At 34.1% G+C, this 19,655-nt stretch overlaps 1 protein-coding gene across 3 annotated transcripts in view; it reads right to left on the bottom strand.

Annotated features, from left to right (window-relative positions):
• Nucleotides 1-4,082: 4,082 nt before the first annotated feature.
• The window catches only part of LOC121408284 (diacylglycerol O-acyltransferase 1-like), a 36,732-nt gene continuing 21,159 nt past the window's right edge, over nucleotides 4,083-19,655 (bottom strand). For all 3 annotated transcript variants that reach the window (XM_041599691.1, XM_041599692.1, XM_041599693.1), the window contains exons 7-18: nucleotides 18,988-19,090; nucleotides 17,629-17,862; nucleotides 16,327-16,383; nucleotides 15,210-15,313; nucleotides 14,008-14,046; nucleotides 12,755-12,796; nucleotides 12,464-12,508; nucleotides 10,868-10,980; nucleotides 9,769-9,834; nucleotides 9,116-9,203; nucleotides 8,078-8,140; nucleotides 4,083-7,040 (exon numbers count right to left, since the gene is read on the bottom strand). In XM_041599691.1, the coding sequence (XP_041455625.1) occupies nucleotides 6,876-7,040; nucleotides 8,078-8,140; nucleotides 9,116-9,203; nucleotides 9,769-9,834; nucleotides 10,868-10,980; nucleotides 12,464-12,508; nucleotides 12,755-12,796; nucleotides 14,008-14,046; nucleotides 15,210-15,313; nucleotides 16,327-16,383; nucleotides 17,629-17,862; nucleotides 18,988-19,090 (1,119 nt within the window). In that variant the 3' untranslated portion in view covers nucleotides 4,083-6,875. The remainder of the gene's footprint in view (nucleotides 7,041-8,077; nucleotides 8,141-9,115; nucleotides 9,204-9,768; nucleotides 9,835-10,867; nucleotides 10,981-12,463; nucleotides 12,509-12,754; nucleotides 12,797-14,007; nucleotides 14,047-15,209; nucleotides 15,314-16,326; nucleotides 16,384-17,628; nucleotides 17,863-18,987; nucleotides 19,091-19,655) is intronic.

Raw genomic sequence — 19,655 nt, 5'->3', positions numbered from 1 at the left:
ACAATACGACATGGGCCCCTGATAATAATTTTTACTCGTATGTTCCTGTTTGGTTACCCGAACATCATATACAAACAGATAAAGTAGTAAAGTACGACGAAGTCAGGGGCGTCGCTTATTACTCTATCACTTAACCCGAAATTATTTATCGGCGAAATCGCAAAAGATATCGATTAAAAGAAAGACGGTTGAAGAAGGGAATACATATAAACAGAAAAGAAAGACAAACGAAATAAAACGAAAGAAGAAAAATAGTAAGAAGAGAAAATTAAAGATGTTTGTTTTCCTTCTCTCTGTTCTTTTTTATTTTGAATTTCATCTCTTCAGTACCACGAAAAAGTTTATTTTGTTGCGCTTGATTGCATATTAACTTTTTATATTTAGGTGGAACCGGGGATGTGGAACGCCCGGGGGGGGGGGCACTCGACCAAAAAAGTGGTAGGGGTGTGCCGCGGGCGAGGCAAAAAACGGGGGCCTTGGAGCGGGCTTACTGTAAAAAGGAGGGTCCTCGGAACGGGCTTCGGAACTACAAATGTTTGTGAAAACGGGGGTCCTTGGAACGGATCTCCAGCGTGTGAGTGCGTATATGCATCCCTATGGAACGGGCAATAGTGCATGACGCAGCTAGCGCGGTCTCCTCCGCGCTGAGGCGATGGTCGAAAAGCGCTCTACGGCCGCTTTTCACCAAAATTGCAGCTCATTATATAGCAGCTCAATGCGATCGGAACGGCGTAACGAAAAATGCGAAGCTTTGGAGCGGATTTCTTTCTTGTTTTTTTCTCGATAAGAAGAAAATGCCATGCCTTGGAGCGGCTTTCTTTGTTCTTTTTCTCAAAAAGACAAAAATGCTATGCCTTGGAACGGAAATTTGAGTGTGAAAATGGGGGTCCCCTCCGCGGCACATACCCACTATGCATTATATACTGAGTGCCCCCCCCCCGGGGTGGAACGCACCCGGAACTGGGCGTTGTGGCGTGCGCCTGTAATCCAAGCTGTGGGGAAGTTACAAATTGATGCAGAGGTTCGAGCCCTGATCACGTCTTTCGGATGATGACGTTAAAGGCCGGCCCCAGACGTAAATAATCATACCTGATTGATACACGTCTGTCAAAAACTCAAAATACACACACGCACCCGGAACGCAGTTGATTCGCAAAGTAACAAAACTGGGTATATCGGCCCATTGTATACTTTGAAATGGATGCTTCTACCACTTCAGTCACATTCCCCCCTATACGGCGTAACGGCGGCCTTATGGCGAGTCGAAACAGCCGTTTTATCCATTTTTATTTTGGTACAAAAATGTTAAAACGGCCATTTTCGACTGGCCGAACGGCCGCCGTAGGGGAAATGTGACCGAGGCATAATGGCGCAGTATATAGGGTGAATTTGGGGATAAAAATAATATTTATTTGATCCTTACTGAAAACTAAGGAAGTTTGGAAGCATATTGTGAGTTTATTTCTTGCAAAACATTGTAATATCAATGAGAAGCAGAATAATAGGCATAATGGCGCAGTCACAATTCCCCTACGGCGGCCGTACAGCTAGTCGAAAACAGCCGTTTTAACAATTTTTTTTTTGGTACCAAAATGAAAAAAAAGGCTGTTTTCGATTCGCCGTAGAGCGACCGAGGTATAACTTGACGAGAGAACTTTGGCCTATTTTTTCTTGCTCGTATTTTGATATTGGATGCTTACGGAAGCAATATATCGAATTAATTAATCAACGGGATCAAAATAATGTTTCTTGTGAACGGAGTCACACTTAAGGTGCTTATTTTCACCGCTCGTTGCGCCTTTTCTTATTGACTTGCATAATTGAAATGTTGAGGGAATCAAACAAATTTGACAAGCCACAGGAGGGAACATTTCAACCATGTTGCATTTTATGACGGTGGCCAATAATAATTATCATTTGTCTTGTTGTTTATTGATGAAAGAGTGATTTTGTTTTCATGCGCGACTGGAAGGGGCCGGGGAAGGGGGGGACTCATGCAAGACTTGGTTTGCAGCATAATCGGGAATATTTTATAATTTATTTGAATTATTTTTTTTTAATTCAGGGCTTACAACCCCAATCAAAATATCCTACATTTTCCTAGCTAGGCCCCCTTGTTGTTGAACCTGATATGTCACTTTTGATTCAATCCCGCCTTTCTCCTGCGCACCAATTTTCAAATGAATTTACATGTAAAATAAGATAAAAGGATCATTATTCCCTAATCTAAGGAAAAGGAAGCTATAGTAGTAATTGGACAAAAGGGTTAATATTCTTTAAAACAAAATTCGTCAGACTGCAGACCATCTATTTCTTGACCACCGACCATCTTTTTCAATTTGTGACTAGTGACCCTTTTCTCTCACAATGAACAGAGGACCTCATCTCTCATAATGAATACCAGACCCTTGAATTCATGACTCTATGAATCATGGACCTATTACTTGACCCTATTCTGTTTCATTGTTAGCAAACCTAAAGTAACTTACACGTCAGAAAGACAGACACAGTCACAAGGAGTCGATGTTTACATAGGTTTTGATCACTTTTATGTAAAAACACATGATATAAATCTAGTGCATCTTTGAGTTTCAGATACATGCATGAAAAGAAAATATGATCATTGTTATTTTATTGGAAAATGTCCCAATGATTCATCAATGAAATGATATACAATACAGATCTGTGATGCAAACTTTTGAGTTTGAGCCTTTTTTTTTTCACTTTGAGCAATCAACACAAAGCAAAATATACCATCTGGCTAACAGACATAATATGGGCTGTATACATAGGTTTGAGATTGATTGAAATATGAAAGAGCACTTCTAATTGGCTCCTGATCGAGTGTTTTGAATAAAATGCAATGCAACAATCATCTTGAGTGGTCATTGCCATGTAATACTGATGGATTGCAAAAGCTTTCTATAACAAGTCCATATTAACCACCCCTCCATAACTCGAAACCAACAGCATTTTTACTTAAAAGTAAAATGATATGTTCCTGTAATATTCTGTTTCATAGGAAAATGCTTATTATTTATGCAATTTATGCAAAATGAATAATTCAATTATATGGCCTGTCACATCATATAATCATGTATACTGCTCATAAACACTCGGGATTGAGCAACTTCTTACATGATCAATCATTTACATCTTCAAAAAAAAACACTTTGCAAATAATTACAAGTGTACTACAGATCTTCACCATATCTTCATAATATATACATAAATAATGCTTATAATTTTTGTGTTAATATTGAAACATACCAATGTATATTGCAATACTTTGATCAATCACATCAATAATAATTACAACTATAACAGCAAAAATCAGTTGAACAATGAAAGCGTAAAATATTGCAGACTGAGATAATGTAACAGCATACTTGCAGGTGCAAACAATCTTGATTGCCAAAATAAAAACTAAAAAAAAAACTGAATAGTTTTCTTATCATTAAAGGTCAAGTCCATCTCAGAAAAATGTTGATTTTGATAAATAGAGAAAAATAAAACTAGCATAATGCTGAAAATTTCATCAAAATTGGATGTAAAATAAGGAAGTTATGACATTTTAAAATTTTGCTTATTTTTCACAAAACAACGCAATGACATGCAAATGAGAGTCTATGATGTCTCTCACTATTTCTTTTGTTTTTTATTGTTTGAAATGTAGAATATTTCAATTTCTACAGATTTGACAATAAAGACCAACTTCACTGAACGATAAAATGTTAAGGCGATGGTAATTCCTCGTGTTCAGGGAGTAACTAAACTTTGTTTCAAGGACAATGAGAAAATGGGAATAAATCATATTTCATATAATAAAATACAAAAGAAATGGTGAGTGATGTCATCAGTCCCCTCATTTGCATACCAACCAGGATGTGCATAGTACTGTTTTGTGAAATTAAGCGAAACTTTAAAATGACATAACTTTTTTATTTTACATCCGATTTTGATGAGATTTTCAGTGTTATGCTCATTGGATTTTTCTCTTTTTATTCAAATCAACTTTTCATTGGGGTGGACTTGTCCTTTAACATCAACATTTATTGGTTGTTGCTCTTTCAAACTCAATAATTATTTTCTGTCATAATCATAGTGATAACGAAAATATCTTACACAAAGTAGATGAAGATAAGAATGAGAGGAGCACAAGACGAACAAGACAATAAAGAATTAAACTATAACTCTACTACTGATATGGATGGAAATGAGGAAAGCAAAGGTGACACAACATGTGTTCCTGTGACAATTTCTCTGCTCTTTATATCTCAGAGGGCAAAGGGTTAGAGTTAGGATTGTAATAAGAGTTTGGGGTTAAGAATAAGGTCACGATGTCTTACATTAGCCTTAAAATTATATTTTAAAAACATAATTTCATATTTACTTCTCAATGTGAACCTTCCACTGTGCGATTTAATTTCATATCCCAATCTCATCCTTCTTCACAACTTATAGATTTGTTGATCGAATTTAGTGCATGTATTTCAGTTATCATTACCATATTATAGCTTTTATTTATAAATATCTTTGGAATTTATTTTGTAACATGCTCTCATCTATAAATACCTTGTAAGTGCAATATGCAAACATCAATTGTTACTTTATATTATTTGACTATTTCATTTCACTTATGTAACTATGAAATTTATATTTGCATTGTAATCTTTGTTTGTATCAGTCTCCGGACATGTTTTAACAAGGAAGTATTTTATACAATAAACCGAAATGAATTGAACGATTACCAATCACAAGCAAAAACTCGATATTTCTTACTGTTACTAGCGACTCAATAACTCATAAATATCAAACTCATCTTATCAATATCAGGTGGATGATGAAAAAAAATCAAAATATCTGAAAATGTTAAAAATATTTTAGAATTACTGATCCCCTACAACTTTTTATGACAGATCATGAGAACTATGAATTAACCCTGTACCACCACCACCACCGATAGATATCTGCATATCCTGTATGTTAACATTATGAAGCCACATGGACGTCAAATGACCACTCGTAAGTACAGCTCTGCAAATGGATTCTCATTTTTTTTCTTTTTTTACAGTCTTTGCTCCTAATAGGCTAACTTCTTTGGAAAAATGCTTTGTCAATTGCATAAATTATCAATTAGAAATCCTATTCTGCCAACAATTAGGATATATGAGGTCTATGTTCCATATTATCAATGAGGTTTTGAGTTAATGGTTATATTAGCAATTTCAAACACTGGTACGTGTATAATTGGCAGAAATGTACATTAAGATTTCTGTGCAAAAAGGGTGGTGTTTCATAAAGCTATTTGCAAACAACATGGGGATAGAACAAGAAAGGATCAACATTTGTTTGTAAAGTCATTCATAACTTTATATGACCAGCTTTATGAAATGGCCCCCGGATCACTGAATCATTCAGCATGTTTCATCAGTAGTAAAGGGTCATGTAGCTCATGACATAGGGCCATGTAATTTAGGGCAGTCTGACTAGTCTCCATGCCTACACCCTATCAATCAGATATATATGGTGAATTTAGGATCAAAATAATATTCATTTGATCTATACTGAAAACTAAGGAATGCTTGGAAACATATTGTGACGGTTTATTCCTTGCAAAACATTGTAATATCAATGGGAAGCAGAAAAATAATCACCTTTTTTGCACCCTGGTAAATGTTGCACCCTGTTAGTATAATTGTCTACAGCTGGCGCTGTACAACGTGGCTACAGTATATCAGCTCACATACTACAGAGCACAACTACTTAATTAAATAACAAGTTATAATACTTATTTGTAAAAAACAATATTCTATCAAATTTAAATACCAAACTCAAAACATAACCACTTAATTAAATACCGCATTAATTAAATAACAAATTACAATGTAAACATATCATTCTATCAAATTTTTAATACAACAGAATAAACTACTTAAATATCAAATTAATGACATAACAAAATATTATGTAAAAATAAAATTCTATCAAATTTTATACAGTACTGAAGAAAATATTTTTGCGTGCATGTGTTTCACATTTTCTTTCATATGGCATATATCACATAGAACTGAGATCAATATGATGAAAAGAAATATGTTCATCTAATATAATTCATCTTTCATCATAATACATGTCATAATTACAAAATATACAAATTACAATAGAGTTAAATCATCTGTAATGAGTCACTTTTATATTAATCTTAACCACTTGGGAAAGTTTAAGAAAAAAAAATAGCAAGATTATGGTCAAATTAAATTTGTCTTTACAAAATTGCAGATGGACAATGTAACTCTCAATTCCAAGCAATGCGTACAACAATAGACTTGAACTACATAAAAGGGTGTTCGATCAAATTTTGGGTAGGATTTTCATCAATAAATCAAGAGCCCTTTGTTGTTTGACTGGTATCACCAGCATTGACACACAATTGAAGATTTTACACAACCTTTGAATTGAATGATGCACCTATATTAGTATTTATGAAAATATGTGATACAAAAATATCTTTTTTGTCAAGGAAATCTTTTAGTATTATGCAAATATTTGTCCAAGAAGGAAAGATATAGAACAAATGAAATATTTTTCTCATACTTCTTTGATATATATTTAAATGAAATTTGAATTAGTATTTCACTGATTTTGTTTCAATACCTAATCTGGAAACCTCAATAATTAATGCATAGCTGAACAACAAATCAATACATTGACATGATTAATCGAAGATGTGCTGGAAAATAAGGTTGTTAATGTACATATTACAAAATTACTCGTAACTTGTTTTTACTTGATGAGCAAAAATCAGTAACTAATTTATTTTCCTGGCAGTAATTTTTTTTTCTTCATATGAACAATCACCATTAATCTTATTCTCAGGGTGTAGTTGATGTACTATTTAAATTAGTGGCAGCATGCATGACGTAATAGTCATGGAAGTACATGAGAAGAGCTACAGGCTGGCCGATGATTAGAGATAACCACACTAGGATGTTACCCCAATGGCCTTTGACATTCGATGTTAACTTTGCCAGAGGAAGCTGGAAAAAAGAAAACAGGGCAAGACAAGATAAGAAAGTTTATTTTTAGTTGAAATACAACTGTCATGTTCATCTTTATACAGTTACGTATAAAACGGGGAAGCATTTCATGAAATGTTTGTCAGCATTTTTTCAAAGGCAAACTTCCTTCCAGCCAATTAGATACAAGGATTTCAGTACCTTTTAGCAGTTCGGTATAAAAGATTATTTACTAGTCGCTCGCAGTGAGATGAAAAAACTTTATTTCTATTTGAAATACAATTCATCATATTAATTCTTGTTAGTATAATTGAGGGAAGGATTTCATGAATATAGTGTCTTCTTTTTTCCATGGCAAATTGGCTTCCAGCCAATCGTAAACAATGATTTCAGAAGCTTCATTGAAGCCATGCTCCCTAGATTACGAAGTTTAATGATAAGTGATTGATAAAACTCCTTGCTTGAGATACTAATATGGTGTGTCATAAACATCTCTTAAGAAACTTATTCCTTCAGAACTTTATCATTGAAATATTTTCTGTCCTGACATAAAGATATACTTGATTAGATTTCAAGTAAATAATGAATAGACCAGTTCGTAGTTCTTCATGGATAATTTTGGTCAAATGACCTTTCATTTCTTTCATTATGATAGGCAAATTTTAAAGCAAGATATTACGCAAGCATGCCTTACATAGGATGATGAAGAAATTGAATAGACCAGGTGACTAGAATATAACACCAATGAACACTTTATGAAGGTATTTGTTGCATTCCTACTTTAAATGCATATCATAGCATTTTGCACTCTGTACTTGGCAAACTGTGAAATGCCAGTCGTTCGTGGACGCAATGTTGTGTTTTTCGATGTAAATAAAAACACAATTCAAAAGAATATATGAATAATCAAGACATCAAGTTGGTGCATATCTCATTAGATTTTAAACCTCCATGTCATTTTAGTACAAATAACCTTCCTCTGATCATGCCCAGAATCTTTTGATCGTGCGCAGAAAGGAACTACGAACTGGCTTATTGAATAAATTGAAATAGATTACCTGTGCCATCATACCCCAGAATGCCCATAATCTGAACATCTGCAGTGGGATGCTCACCAGATACTGAAAAGAAGGTATACATTTGAATGAACAATGTGAAATCATACACTTTCTTTTCATTATACATGCAAGAAACACATATCAAAAGCATGAAATAATAGGAGGAATCATATTTTCAGGACAATATACAAAAAACTTAAAAGCCCAACAAAACATTAACCAACACAAGACCCAAACCCATACATGTATGGTATGCTTTCTGTGACCCTTGACTTTGATACCCCCTCCCCCCAAAAAACTAATCAGATCATTGTCACTCCTATATGCATTCTTGGACCAATTTTGAAGTTGATCCATAAAATGATGTTTCAGTTATCGTGATAAGAAAATCAGGACAGACCCATGGAAGGACGATCAAAAGGTCCGCTGACCCCAAAACAGAAAGCTTGCAACCACCTACATTGGGCAGATGCACAAACAGACTTCATCCATCACTAAACATAAACAAACCCCTAAAAAGTCCCATATAACAGTCAAGCTATACATTTGTCATCATAACATTATTTCGCTTATCCAATTTATTTCTGAAACCATGCTGTAGGACTCACTCCTACTAACTTGCTTGCTGCTTTCGTTAACCTATCAAGTACATAATGAAATCATGGTGTCTATTTCCCATCCAGTTAAAAAAGAAAGAATTTCTCTTTTATTTCATACTGTACTTTCCCCTGTAGTTTTAGGTCAGCTAAAAATTGACCTGTTTAAAGCAAACTGGTTCACATATATAGTTCAATCTCATTATGTCAAGCCAATGATTTGACTGCCATTTGAGAAATTTCTGTTTATTTAACAATGTATATGTATGTACACATAATTTACCTAAGAGGGATTTTTAAGTATTATGCTGTATTGCAATATCAGTATTAACTATTGTGTGTGAACATTTGTTACTTGAGCTAACATGGAGATTAAATTCTGTAAATACTGTTGTTAAAAATGTGAAAAAAAAAGAAATCATGGTGTCTATAGAATTCTCACCTCATGAAATATAGCTGAAACTAAGAATACTATCATTTGAGCTTTCTGCTGGTCAATACCCTTTGATCGAAGAGGAATGTAAATGTGTCTGGAAAATAACAAAGCAAACAAACATATAAACAACACCAACACTATGACTGTTAAAGTGAAAGAGCAAAACCATTTATTCCATACAGTATTCAAGAACTTAATGTCTTTGTGATGAAAAAATGTATATTTTCATCACTATTCTGCATTCATCTTTTGACCATAGACCTACAATGTCTTGACCACTTTCACTAGTAAAATATCAATGAATTTTCACAAATAACATGGATGAAAATAAAAAAAAAATAAATTGGATGCCTTTTTTATTATGAGAATGAAATTAAATGGAAGAATCGATAAGCTGTCCCACGTATAATAGTTCAAGTGTTGTTACCATAATCCTAAAGAGAACAAAATCAAGGTGGTCGGTCCTTATAATGAATAATTCCTAATGTAATGAAATTTGAAAACAAAATATATTATGAAGTAGGGCCATTCGCAAAATAAACGGGAGGTCATATATGCAAAAGAATTGCACATAAGGGGGTCTGTCATGCTAGTGATACTTAGGCTGCAAATTTGGTTAGGATGTAAAGAAAAACAAAGAAGTTTGACCAGTATCCTACCTTAAACACCACTTATGAACTGGAATATTCCAATTCTTCCAAAAATATGCTATGGTTTCTGCATTCCTGTGAACAAAAAAAGAAATAAAAACATAATAATAAACTTACTCAAATTTAATAAAATTCCATTTTCATCATTAATGTGGAAACTTCCATGAGAAGTTTGCCAGGCATCCAAGACTATACCAACCTGAAAATATAGCAGACATTGTAATATTCATGCAAGAATGAAATTCTGTCCTAATTTCATGTTAATGGTCAAATCAATCTAGATCAAATATTCCACCAGAATGTGTCAGAATAATCTAGACACTCGATACTGATATCACACTCTCAGACAGTAGACATGATTGTAAATGAATATACAGCCATTGGCCCGTATTCTGAAGTCGGGTTTAACTTAAACTCAGGTTTAAAGTTGTGGTTTAAGTATGGACAGCCGATTGTTACATAATCAGTAACAGTAGAGATATCATACTTCAGCTCATTCGGCTCTCATAAATCATTCATAATTGTGTAGGAAGTAGAAATAGGTGATTGTCTTCACCATCAATGAATCAGGAAAGAGCACAGTAAACATAAGAAACATACAACTTAATAAAACTTTTGGCTTCCCATACTTAGACCACAACTTTAAACCTGAGTTTAAGTTAAACCCGACTTCAGAATACGGGCCATTGGCACCAAGCTCCTTGCTTTTATAAGCTAAAAAAAAAAGACTTCACAAACATAAAATATAATCATTGGTACTGTCTATCAGCTTTATCATGAAGTTCTTTTGGTATAGCAAGAACAAGATATTCCAGGATGACCTCTGTCATCTTTGACCTTATGGCTCAAAAATATGTTCAGATCATTGTCACTCCTTATGCATACCTGGACAAAGTTTGAAAATGATCAGTCTAAAAAAATGTAGTTATCGCAAGAAAAAAAAAAAAGGGGGACATGCGTATGGAGGGACAACCCAAAACATACTGCCTCTGGCATCCAGCTGGGGTAAGTGAATGAATAAAAATAAAGTAAAAAATCAAGTCTAAATAACCGGATGAAATTCCAAAGAGCTGATCTTAAAACAGGATTAAGAAAGAACATTCCTTACCACCAATCCTGATAGAAATTTCTGTCTGCAAATTTTGTAACCTCTCCAAGAACATTGAGCCAAGAATGGAAGAATGAATAGAAGAATATCAACCAGCATATGTGATTTGGGACCTGTGAAAAAAAAATATAATAGGTATGAAAATAAATAACCAATCTCTCCTAAAATATCAATCATATGGATTAACAAGCAATATATGTAATGGGGCACCTGTACACAATAATGTAAATATTATACAAATAATGCACGTAAGCGCGTGCATGCAGGGCCTAATAATGAATGATGTGCGAGAAGAGCCTATGGATATACCGTACCGAGGTCCGCAAGACCGAGCGCGGTATATCCATTTGGCGAGTCGAGCACTGAGTTCATTATTTAGGTCCTCTATGCACTAGAATGCATGCATTATTTTATACAACTCCCCATGTTACTGAGTTGCCTTAAATTGATCTAAATTCTAGATTATTCTAGATAATTCCAGACCTCGCACTATCCTGCACTCTGACGTCAGAGTGCAGGATAGGCCGTTTTGGATGCAATAGTGCGATTCGCTGAATATCATGTGATCCGATTTGGACCAATCAGATCACAGAACATTCTTGGAGTTGTATATCACCTCGAAAACTCCCCGGCAAACAAGAAATGAACAATGATTAGAGGAAAATAATGACATGTATTATGTTGGATCTATGAAATGACACTATATCCCAGAGAGAAAATAAATCAAAATGAACACATAAGAAAACAATAAGCACATTAGGGAGACTTGAATTAAAATAAAGCTACAACCTTTCTTAAAGGGGAATCCAACCCAAATAAAAACTTGTTTTTATAAGGAAAAGAAAAATCAGACAAGTTGATAGGTGAAAGTTTGAACAATATTGGACAAGCAAAAAGAAAGATATGAATTTTTAAAAGTTGTAAATATTGGTAATCACTATACCCATGGAGATTTCAAATTGGCCGCATATGGGATGTCATAGTGATGTATGGCAAGGACTACTCTTCCATGTACTCCAATACATATTATGGCTAAAATGTCATTTTTCCCAAAAGTTTTATTTCAAATTATATTTTTCTTTCATGAGGACATAAAACAATATACTACATGGGTTATATCTAGATTACTGCCCCAGGGGAATGGGTACTTAGGAGAAAACCACAAATCCCTGATAATAAAGTACATGGCCTATGGGAAAGTTGTCCTTGCCCCTTGTCATAATTTACTTACCCAGTTGCCAATTTGAAATCTACATAGTATTAGTGATCTCAATTTTAAAGCAGCCATAACTTTCTTATTGCTTGTCCAATTTCTTTCAAACTTTTACCATTCTGTTTAATTTATTTTTCTCCTTCCCAACACAACATTTTATGGCCAAGGCTGGATTCCCCTTTAATAGGTAATTACAGACCATCAATACGCAAATGAAAATCAAAATATCTAACAGAAATTCCTACAGATATACAAGTAGCCAGTTTGATACTTTTCATATCACATCATCACATAGAAACATAAGCTGTATGACAGGTTTTAATGTGATATCAATTAGTATAAAAGCTGAAAATCATTTGTGAGAGAGTAAACTTCATACTTACTGCTAACTTCAATACTCTTTCTAACATCCTTTTCGTATCCAGACTCTAAAACACAAACCAATAAGAAAATACACTTTAGCTCTAATTAAATATTAGTTTGTTCTCAAAATCTAAATCATTATCATGACATTATGTTTTTCAAGGAGAAAGCTGAATTATAAATGGCAAGATTCAATAAATTGGACACCAATATTGGCAAAAAGGAAACCACTATAAAAATGTCAGGTTATCAAGTAGTTGCCGCACAAGCTGAATATGTTCATGAATTCTACATTTCTCTGTTTCACTTACCGTAAATGGAGCCAAAGCATTTAATACTGTAGGTACAATCCACTGAAAATAAACAGATTGAAACATTGTATCAAGAATGGTGAAGATAGTTAATACTGCTTTAAGTATTTACACTTTGTTTGAAAATCCTTTATTCAAAACTATTTTGAATGTGACTTAATTGTGACAGATAGATTACGGGGAATATTCATTTAGATGTAGAAGTGACAAGGCTTTTAAACTGGGGGGGGGGGGGGGCAAGGGATGAAGCCTGTATATTCAAGATGAAAATAAAATGGAGAGTGAGCCTTTGCAAGATTTATACCAGAATCATCGAGCTTTCGAGCATCTGCCTTTCTTCAAGATGTAACACAGTTAATAGGTTCCTAAAGTAAAGTGGGTGTGTAACATAGTATATAAATATACCATGCTTTAAGTATAGCGGGAATTATTCATCCGAGGTTGGACTGGCATTACTATTTTTCCCGAAGGGCGAAGCCCCGAGGGGAAAATAGTAATTTGGCCAGTACAACCGAGGATAAATAATTCCCCTATACTTTCGAAATAAAGGCCTGGTATATTTGTTTTATATCCTACATTTAATAACCGAATAAGTTAGAACAATAGTTTATCTACTCTTGTACACGTAGTTCATCTTTTCCTAATGTGAAGTTAAATAATAGATCATGCGCTCCGCAGGCTGATCTACTTTTTATCAAAAATATGCGCTCAGCGGAACGCGGATTTGTGCCTGCGCCATCCCTTCACGGGACTTGCCTGGTAGAGTCAACTCGCTGACCGGTGCGCCCAAGAAATTGCATGATCTGTGACGTCAATGATGGAATAGTCGACTATTCCATCATTGACGTCATGAAATAGCACATTTTCTTCGGTGGGCGTTTCATTTTTGACATCGCAAAATAGTGAGAATATGTTTGGTCACATGATGCTATTTAAACCAATCAGCATACAGGATTTAACTTATGTAGGATATAATAATTTATATCGGACTTTACTCTATACACAACACACTCTTCTTTCGGAATATCATTCCATAAGATCCCAATAAAGAATGGATGCTCAACAAATTGACAATTCTGATATATATCTTTCAACAGCCTTTTCTCTATCCTAGTTTGATCATGTAGAAAACCATACGCACATACTGCGTTTAATATCACAACAGCTGGCAAATACACTTTAATAGTTACAATCTCCATATCCATGGATGGAGATATCTTAGTTTTCAATCTTTTCATTCAATAAAAACTTACCTGTTGGACAAGACACAAACAAAGTTGAACAAGGAATACCTGAGGGTAAAATAAATTTTAAACAAGATAAATTATAACAATAAAGATGAATGATAATATAGGATTTGTATAGTGCACGTATCCACCTTGCTAGGTGCTCAAGGCACTCCTATATTACCCCAGCTAAGCTAGTCTACTGATTCTGGTGTGCACAGCTTTTTGAGGAATTACTTCCTGCCGGTACCCAATTACCTCACCTGGGTCAGTTTGAATAAATTTCTTGATGAAGGAAAACACGCCATGGCTAGAATTCGAACCCATGAATCACTAGACCACAACGCACCCAAAAAGAAATTATATTATTTGAAAAAAAATCTGCCAAAAATATTTTTTGAGAAAGAAGGTGTTGCAACATGCCAGATAAGGGGAATTTCTGCTTCTTATCAACTATTAGGTTACATGCAGCATACTAAAAATCTTTGCATGACAGAAAAGGAAAAAAGACCTGAGAATCTGCAGAAAAAAATTGCATTGGGAAATTAAGGCACAAAATGTTTAAATGGAGGCTGAATAAGCCCCACTGACTCCTGAGTTTTTTTAGGGTCAAAAGTAAATATTCTGTTTCTTGACCGACTACTCAGTGATTCACAATATTCAATTAATTTAATCATAAAGATGAAATCTGCTTTCACAGAAAAAAAGTTCATTTGACATATCTGTTTTCTGAAAACTCTGGTTTAAATTAAGCCCTGGTTTAAAGTTGTGGTTGAACTATGGAGAGCCAATTAAAGCACAAATCCCTTACAGTACACATTCAATATTTATTTACTCATGTGGCACCAAATTTAATTGTCTGGGAATGAGAACTGAAGCATTTTTCTGCGTTATGAAAGCAAAATGAAACAAAATAGTAAACCTAAAAAAATATACAATATATACAGAATTTTTGGCTTCCCATAATTTTAGCAGAGTTAGACCGTGGTCTAAGTTCAACCTGATTTCAGAATACGGGCATATGAGTCCAGCGAATTATTCCATGATAAATCATGAAATATTATCAAACCACCAACATTGTTCAAACTTGCCTTTATTTCTTCTCATGATGGTCAAATGCAGTATATTATTTTATTCATAGTCACACACAAGCCCATATATAGCATTGGGGTTTTGTATTAATAACCAACAACTAAAACTGCAGTTATAGTTCCTATATATATGCTTACCAATTCTATGGCTCTGCGTATGAGAAATCTCTTACGTATCCTCTTAGTCCGTGGGAAGTTCAGCTCATAACAAAGGGTGGGCACCATCATGAAATAACACATATCTAGAAAATAGAAAATATAAGAAATAATAATAATAACGAAGTTCTTGTATAGTGCAAATCACATTATGCCATAATGTCCCTATGCGCTTCCAAAGGACTTGGACATTATTACCCTGGCTTTAGCCCCGCAGCCTTTTACAGTGCGGTGGCATTTCAAGGAATGAATTCCTGCCAGGTACCCATTCATCTCACCTGGGCTGAGTGCAGCACAGTGTGGATGAGTTTTTTGATGATGGAAATTACGCTATGGCTGGGATTCGAACCCACGACCCTCTGTTTCAAAGTCAGAGACTTATCCACTGGGCCACAACGCTCCACAAAATCATTCAAAATATAAGAAAATCATTCAAAACAAAGATCAAGAACACACAGAAACACTTTACTTTCATAACCATAATAGTCTGGTGGGGGGGGGGATCAACCACAATGGCCCGTATTCTGAAGTTGAGTTTAACTCAGACCATGGTCTAACTCTGTGCTAAATTTTTTTATTGAGTTATATGTTTCTCATGTTCACTGTGCTCTTTCCTGATTCATCGATGGTGAAGACGCTCACTCTATTTATACCTCCTAGACAATTATGAATGATTTGAGAGCAAATTGAGCTGAATTATGATATCTCTACTGTTAGTGATTTATGTAACAATTGGCGGTCCATACTTAAACCACAACTGTAAACCCAAGTTTAAGTTAAACCAGACTTCAGAATATGGGCCAATGAGTTTAAAATTTAAATGCTAAAATTTGTATTTCACACAGGTGGATTAGTTAACCAATGGCATTAAACAATTCTTTTGACTTCTGCTGGTTAAATTCATCACTATCAAAGGACTCATTCTAACCCCATCTTTGTGAAAATTCAATTTCAACACCATGTGTCGTTTGGCTAATAGGTTTTTTATATTTTAAGCTGTATTCCTCTCAAAATATCATTCTACTCTCCACAGTGTAAAGATAGATCATCTGAAATGGGCAAAGCTGAAGTATTCTCAAGTTTTTGTTTTTTTACTTACCGTGAAGTGTTAGGTTATCTGGATATTCTACAAGCTGCTCTGTCTGTCCCCCATTTGCTACAGAAATAGAAAACAATCCAATATTATCAATAACTCTTGAAGTTTATAGCAAATTCAATCTTGCATATCAGAAGGGTGATGCAAATGTTAGAAGGCCGCTAAAATTTGAATTTGATTATAGTTTTTTTAATGATAATAACTTTAAATGGCAACTTCAAGTTTAAGCGTTTGACTGATTTTATATCATTACAGCACGGAGCTTGAAATGAAATTGGTCTTGGGATGAATTTCATTAGGTAATGAACTGTAAATACTATGATTAGAAATCAGTTTCATAAACTCAGCTAAAAAAGGCTATCAATATAATGCTTTCACCATTAACATCAGCACAGACACCAAACTTGAAATGATCCAATGTACAGTAATCAATGAGAATAAACCAAACAGCAAGAGACAAACATGGTAAAGACTTAGTCAGATGAAAAGATGTAATAACTAATATGAATTTTTCTTACATCTGTATACAAAAATTCTAGTTTGCAATATCTGATGAACAGTATTTCACTAGTTAAGTATCATCGGGCATCACATAATCAATTTTGTTCTTACTCAAAAAAACATTAATTTGATTAAGCTGAAGTGATCATTGATTTGTACAGGGTTATGTCATTATATGTCTATTTACGGGATATGGATCGTTGTTTGATTCTGAAACATTTTATTGCAACATACAGACTTTCGGTCATTATTCTTTGACTCACTATTGCCTGTTGGAACCAAAGAATAGCGGATTCGGTGGACCGAATATATTGTTCTCTGGTTTTGGCGTGTGGTGGTTGGTCAGAGATTTGTGTCTAATAGTGTAACAATGCAATATTGACTTTAACTTTGCAATATACGTGCCAGTTCTGTTTTTCTTTCCTTAATTCAATATGTTTCATTATATACACCCGTACTTTTAATTCCATTTTGTTAATTTTTAATGTTAATGCATTTTAGAATTTTTTTTCTTTGTAATTGGTTTTATGATCACTGCATGTTATATACTTATTTTATCTGTCATATCTTATGCTTTAAATTGTTAGCCTTCAAACTTTTTGATGAGTATATTTTAATAAAACCGAAATGAATTTAAATTCGAAATTGTCTTAGTATGAATTAATTTGATGGCTTTTGTGTTTTATGTTCAAAAGTAGTTTTTCATTGATAAATCATCTTCTTAAATAAATTTATCAAGAGTAAACATTTTCATATACAATGATATACCACAAGAATGCTGAAAAGAAGAAAAGCATTATTCACCATCCACATTTGATCCTTCACTAACACGTCTGTTAGATACCCTCTTCCTGGGCTGTGGGGTCGAGTGCCTTCTGGGTGAATGCCTTGAAAGGGAACCATCACCATTGGTGATATTCTTTTTGGTCTTCCTGCTGACGCTGGACTGCGCGTCTCGACACCATTTATTGACAGCAGCATAAGAGATGAGCTTTAGAAACACAATGGAGTAAGTACCCAGGCTGACAAATGAACCAACTGCAAAAAAAAAGATGCGCAAAAAAGCTGTAGGGGCTGCATAGTACTCCCATCGCACATTATATGATCCAAATACAGGCAGATGTTTTAAAAAAACAAATTGCATTAAATAGGAAAGTTCAAAGAAGTAAAATGAATATACTTGAAGTTTGGCACGTTACCAGGAATAATTGAATCAAAATTCTATGTCACTGCAAGAGTAACATAGAATAATTTTCAAATTATTCAAATTGTAGAAGATGACGTCATTACGATTAATATTATTCCTTCGGGGGGGGGGGGGGGTGTTGGGGTGAGGCTTGAAATTTTGATTTTAGAACTCATACCACTAATCAAAAGTTTGTTGAGATTTTATAGATTGGAATGTGCATATCAAATGCTAATAATTTTTTTTTGAAAATCGGAATGCAGCAAATTGTGTAGTGCACACCGGGTTTTAGACCTAATATGCAGCAACATGATTCTCTATCAAATACATAGGAATTGCTGTTTAATAAAAAAGAAATGCATAGTTAATCAAATTTGCTGTTTATTCTGGCAGTATTCACATGCATTCCACACTTCTACAAAATAACTGTCACAAACAATATAGATCACATGCATTTAAATTGAGAAATTAATCCCACCCTTGTCACAATACTTGCATGTTCAATCTATAAACATAGCACTGAATAAAAAATAACTCATTTCCTTTAATAGGCATGAACTGAATATAGATTTTGAAATCTCAATTTTTCATTTCATTTTGTATTCATTTCATGTTATTTTCTAACAAACGCAATACATCGTTTGGTGTCATATATGACAATATAAACAGTGAACAACTTTATTTGCATTCAAAGATAACAAGATGATTGTACAGTCCTGCTTCCTAATAGTACAAATGGTAGCACTGACATAAATGCTATTCAAGAAGAGGGGGGGGGGGGGGAGTTCTAGTGTTCTATCATCACCACTAATTTTAATTCGTCTCAACTTAGTTGATTGACAAGAATATCATTAAATGACTTCAAATGAAGTGAACATACCTCATGTATTTAGAATACATCACAGACAAAGAGATGTCTTCAAACAACAAAGACGACACAAGTAAGATATATACATTCATGTGTAAAAAGATTTTACCTGGGTTTGGTTTATAATACACAATAACGACCACTGGGAAGACAAATACGGTCATGACATTCAGCGTCACCAATACTGTCATTGTTCTCTCATTGATGGCTTTCTGAAGAAAAGAAAATTATTATCATAATCAAAGATTGATATTCTTTTTCATAATATACATATTTTCTAAACCCTCCCATGAGTTTGTGATAGTGAAGCTTATGTTGAAGAAAGCTTCCAACAATAATTGGAAGCTTTGAAGTTATTTTCATATTATTTAGACAGAATGTTTGCACTAGAAAAATTCATTAGAAGGGATGAATTTTTTTATAGATATATCCTTATATTCAGACTTGAATAAATCTTGTATCACTGATTTGAAAGCCGTGTTCAGGGAATAATTTTGCTTTACAAATTTGAATAGCATTTTTGGTCATAAGAGAAAAGCTCTCAATGACGTAGTCCTATGTGAAAATATGCTTTACAAAAGAATTTATGCATAGCGGTCTTTCAAAAATGTGGAGCAAATTACGATGCGATACAAGGAAAATTACAGGTATTCCCTGTTCTTATATTACGGTATACACTAATTATCAGGGGCAACAACAATTACTAGTCACTTTGAAGCAATTTCTTCCACAATTCCATTTGGTCATGTGTATTCATTAACAAGACCTGTATATACT

Source organism: Lytechinus variegatus, chromosome 2, assembly GCF_018143015.1.
Source record: "Lytechinus variegatus isolate NC3 chromosome 2, Lvar_3.0, whole genome shotgun sequence".
NCBI classification, from domain to species: domain Eukaryota; kingdom Metazoa; phylum Echinodermata; class Echinoidea; order Temnopleuroida; family Toxopneustidae; genus Lytechinus; species Lytechinus variegatus.
This window is presented reverse-complemented; position numbering and strand designations above follow the sequence as displayed.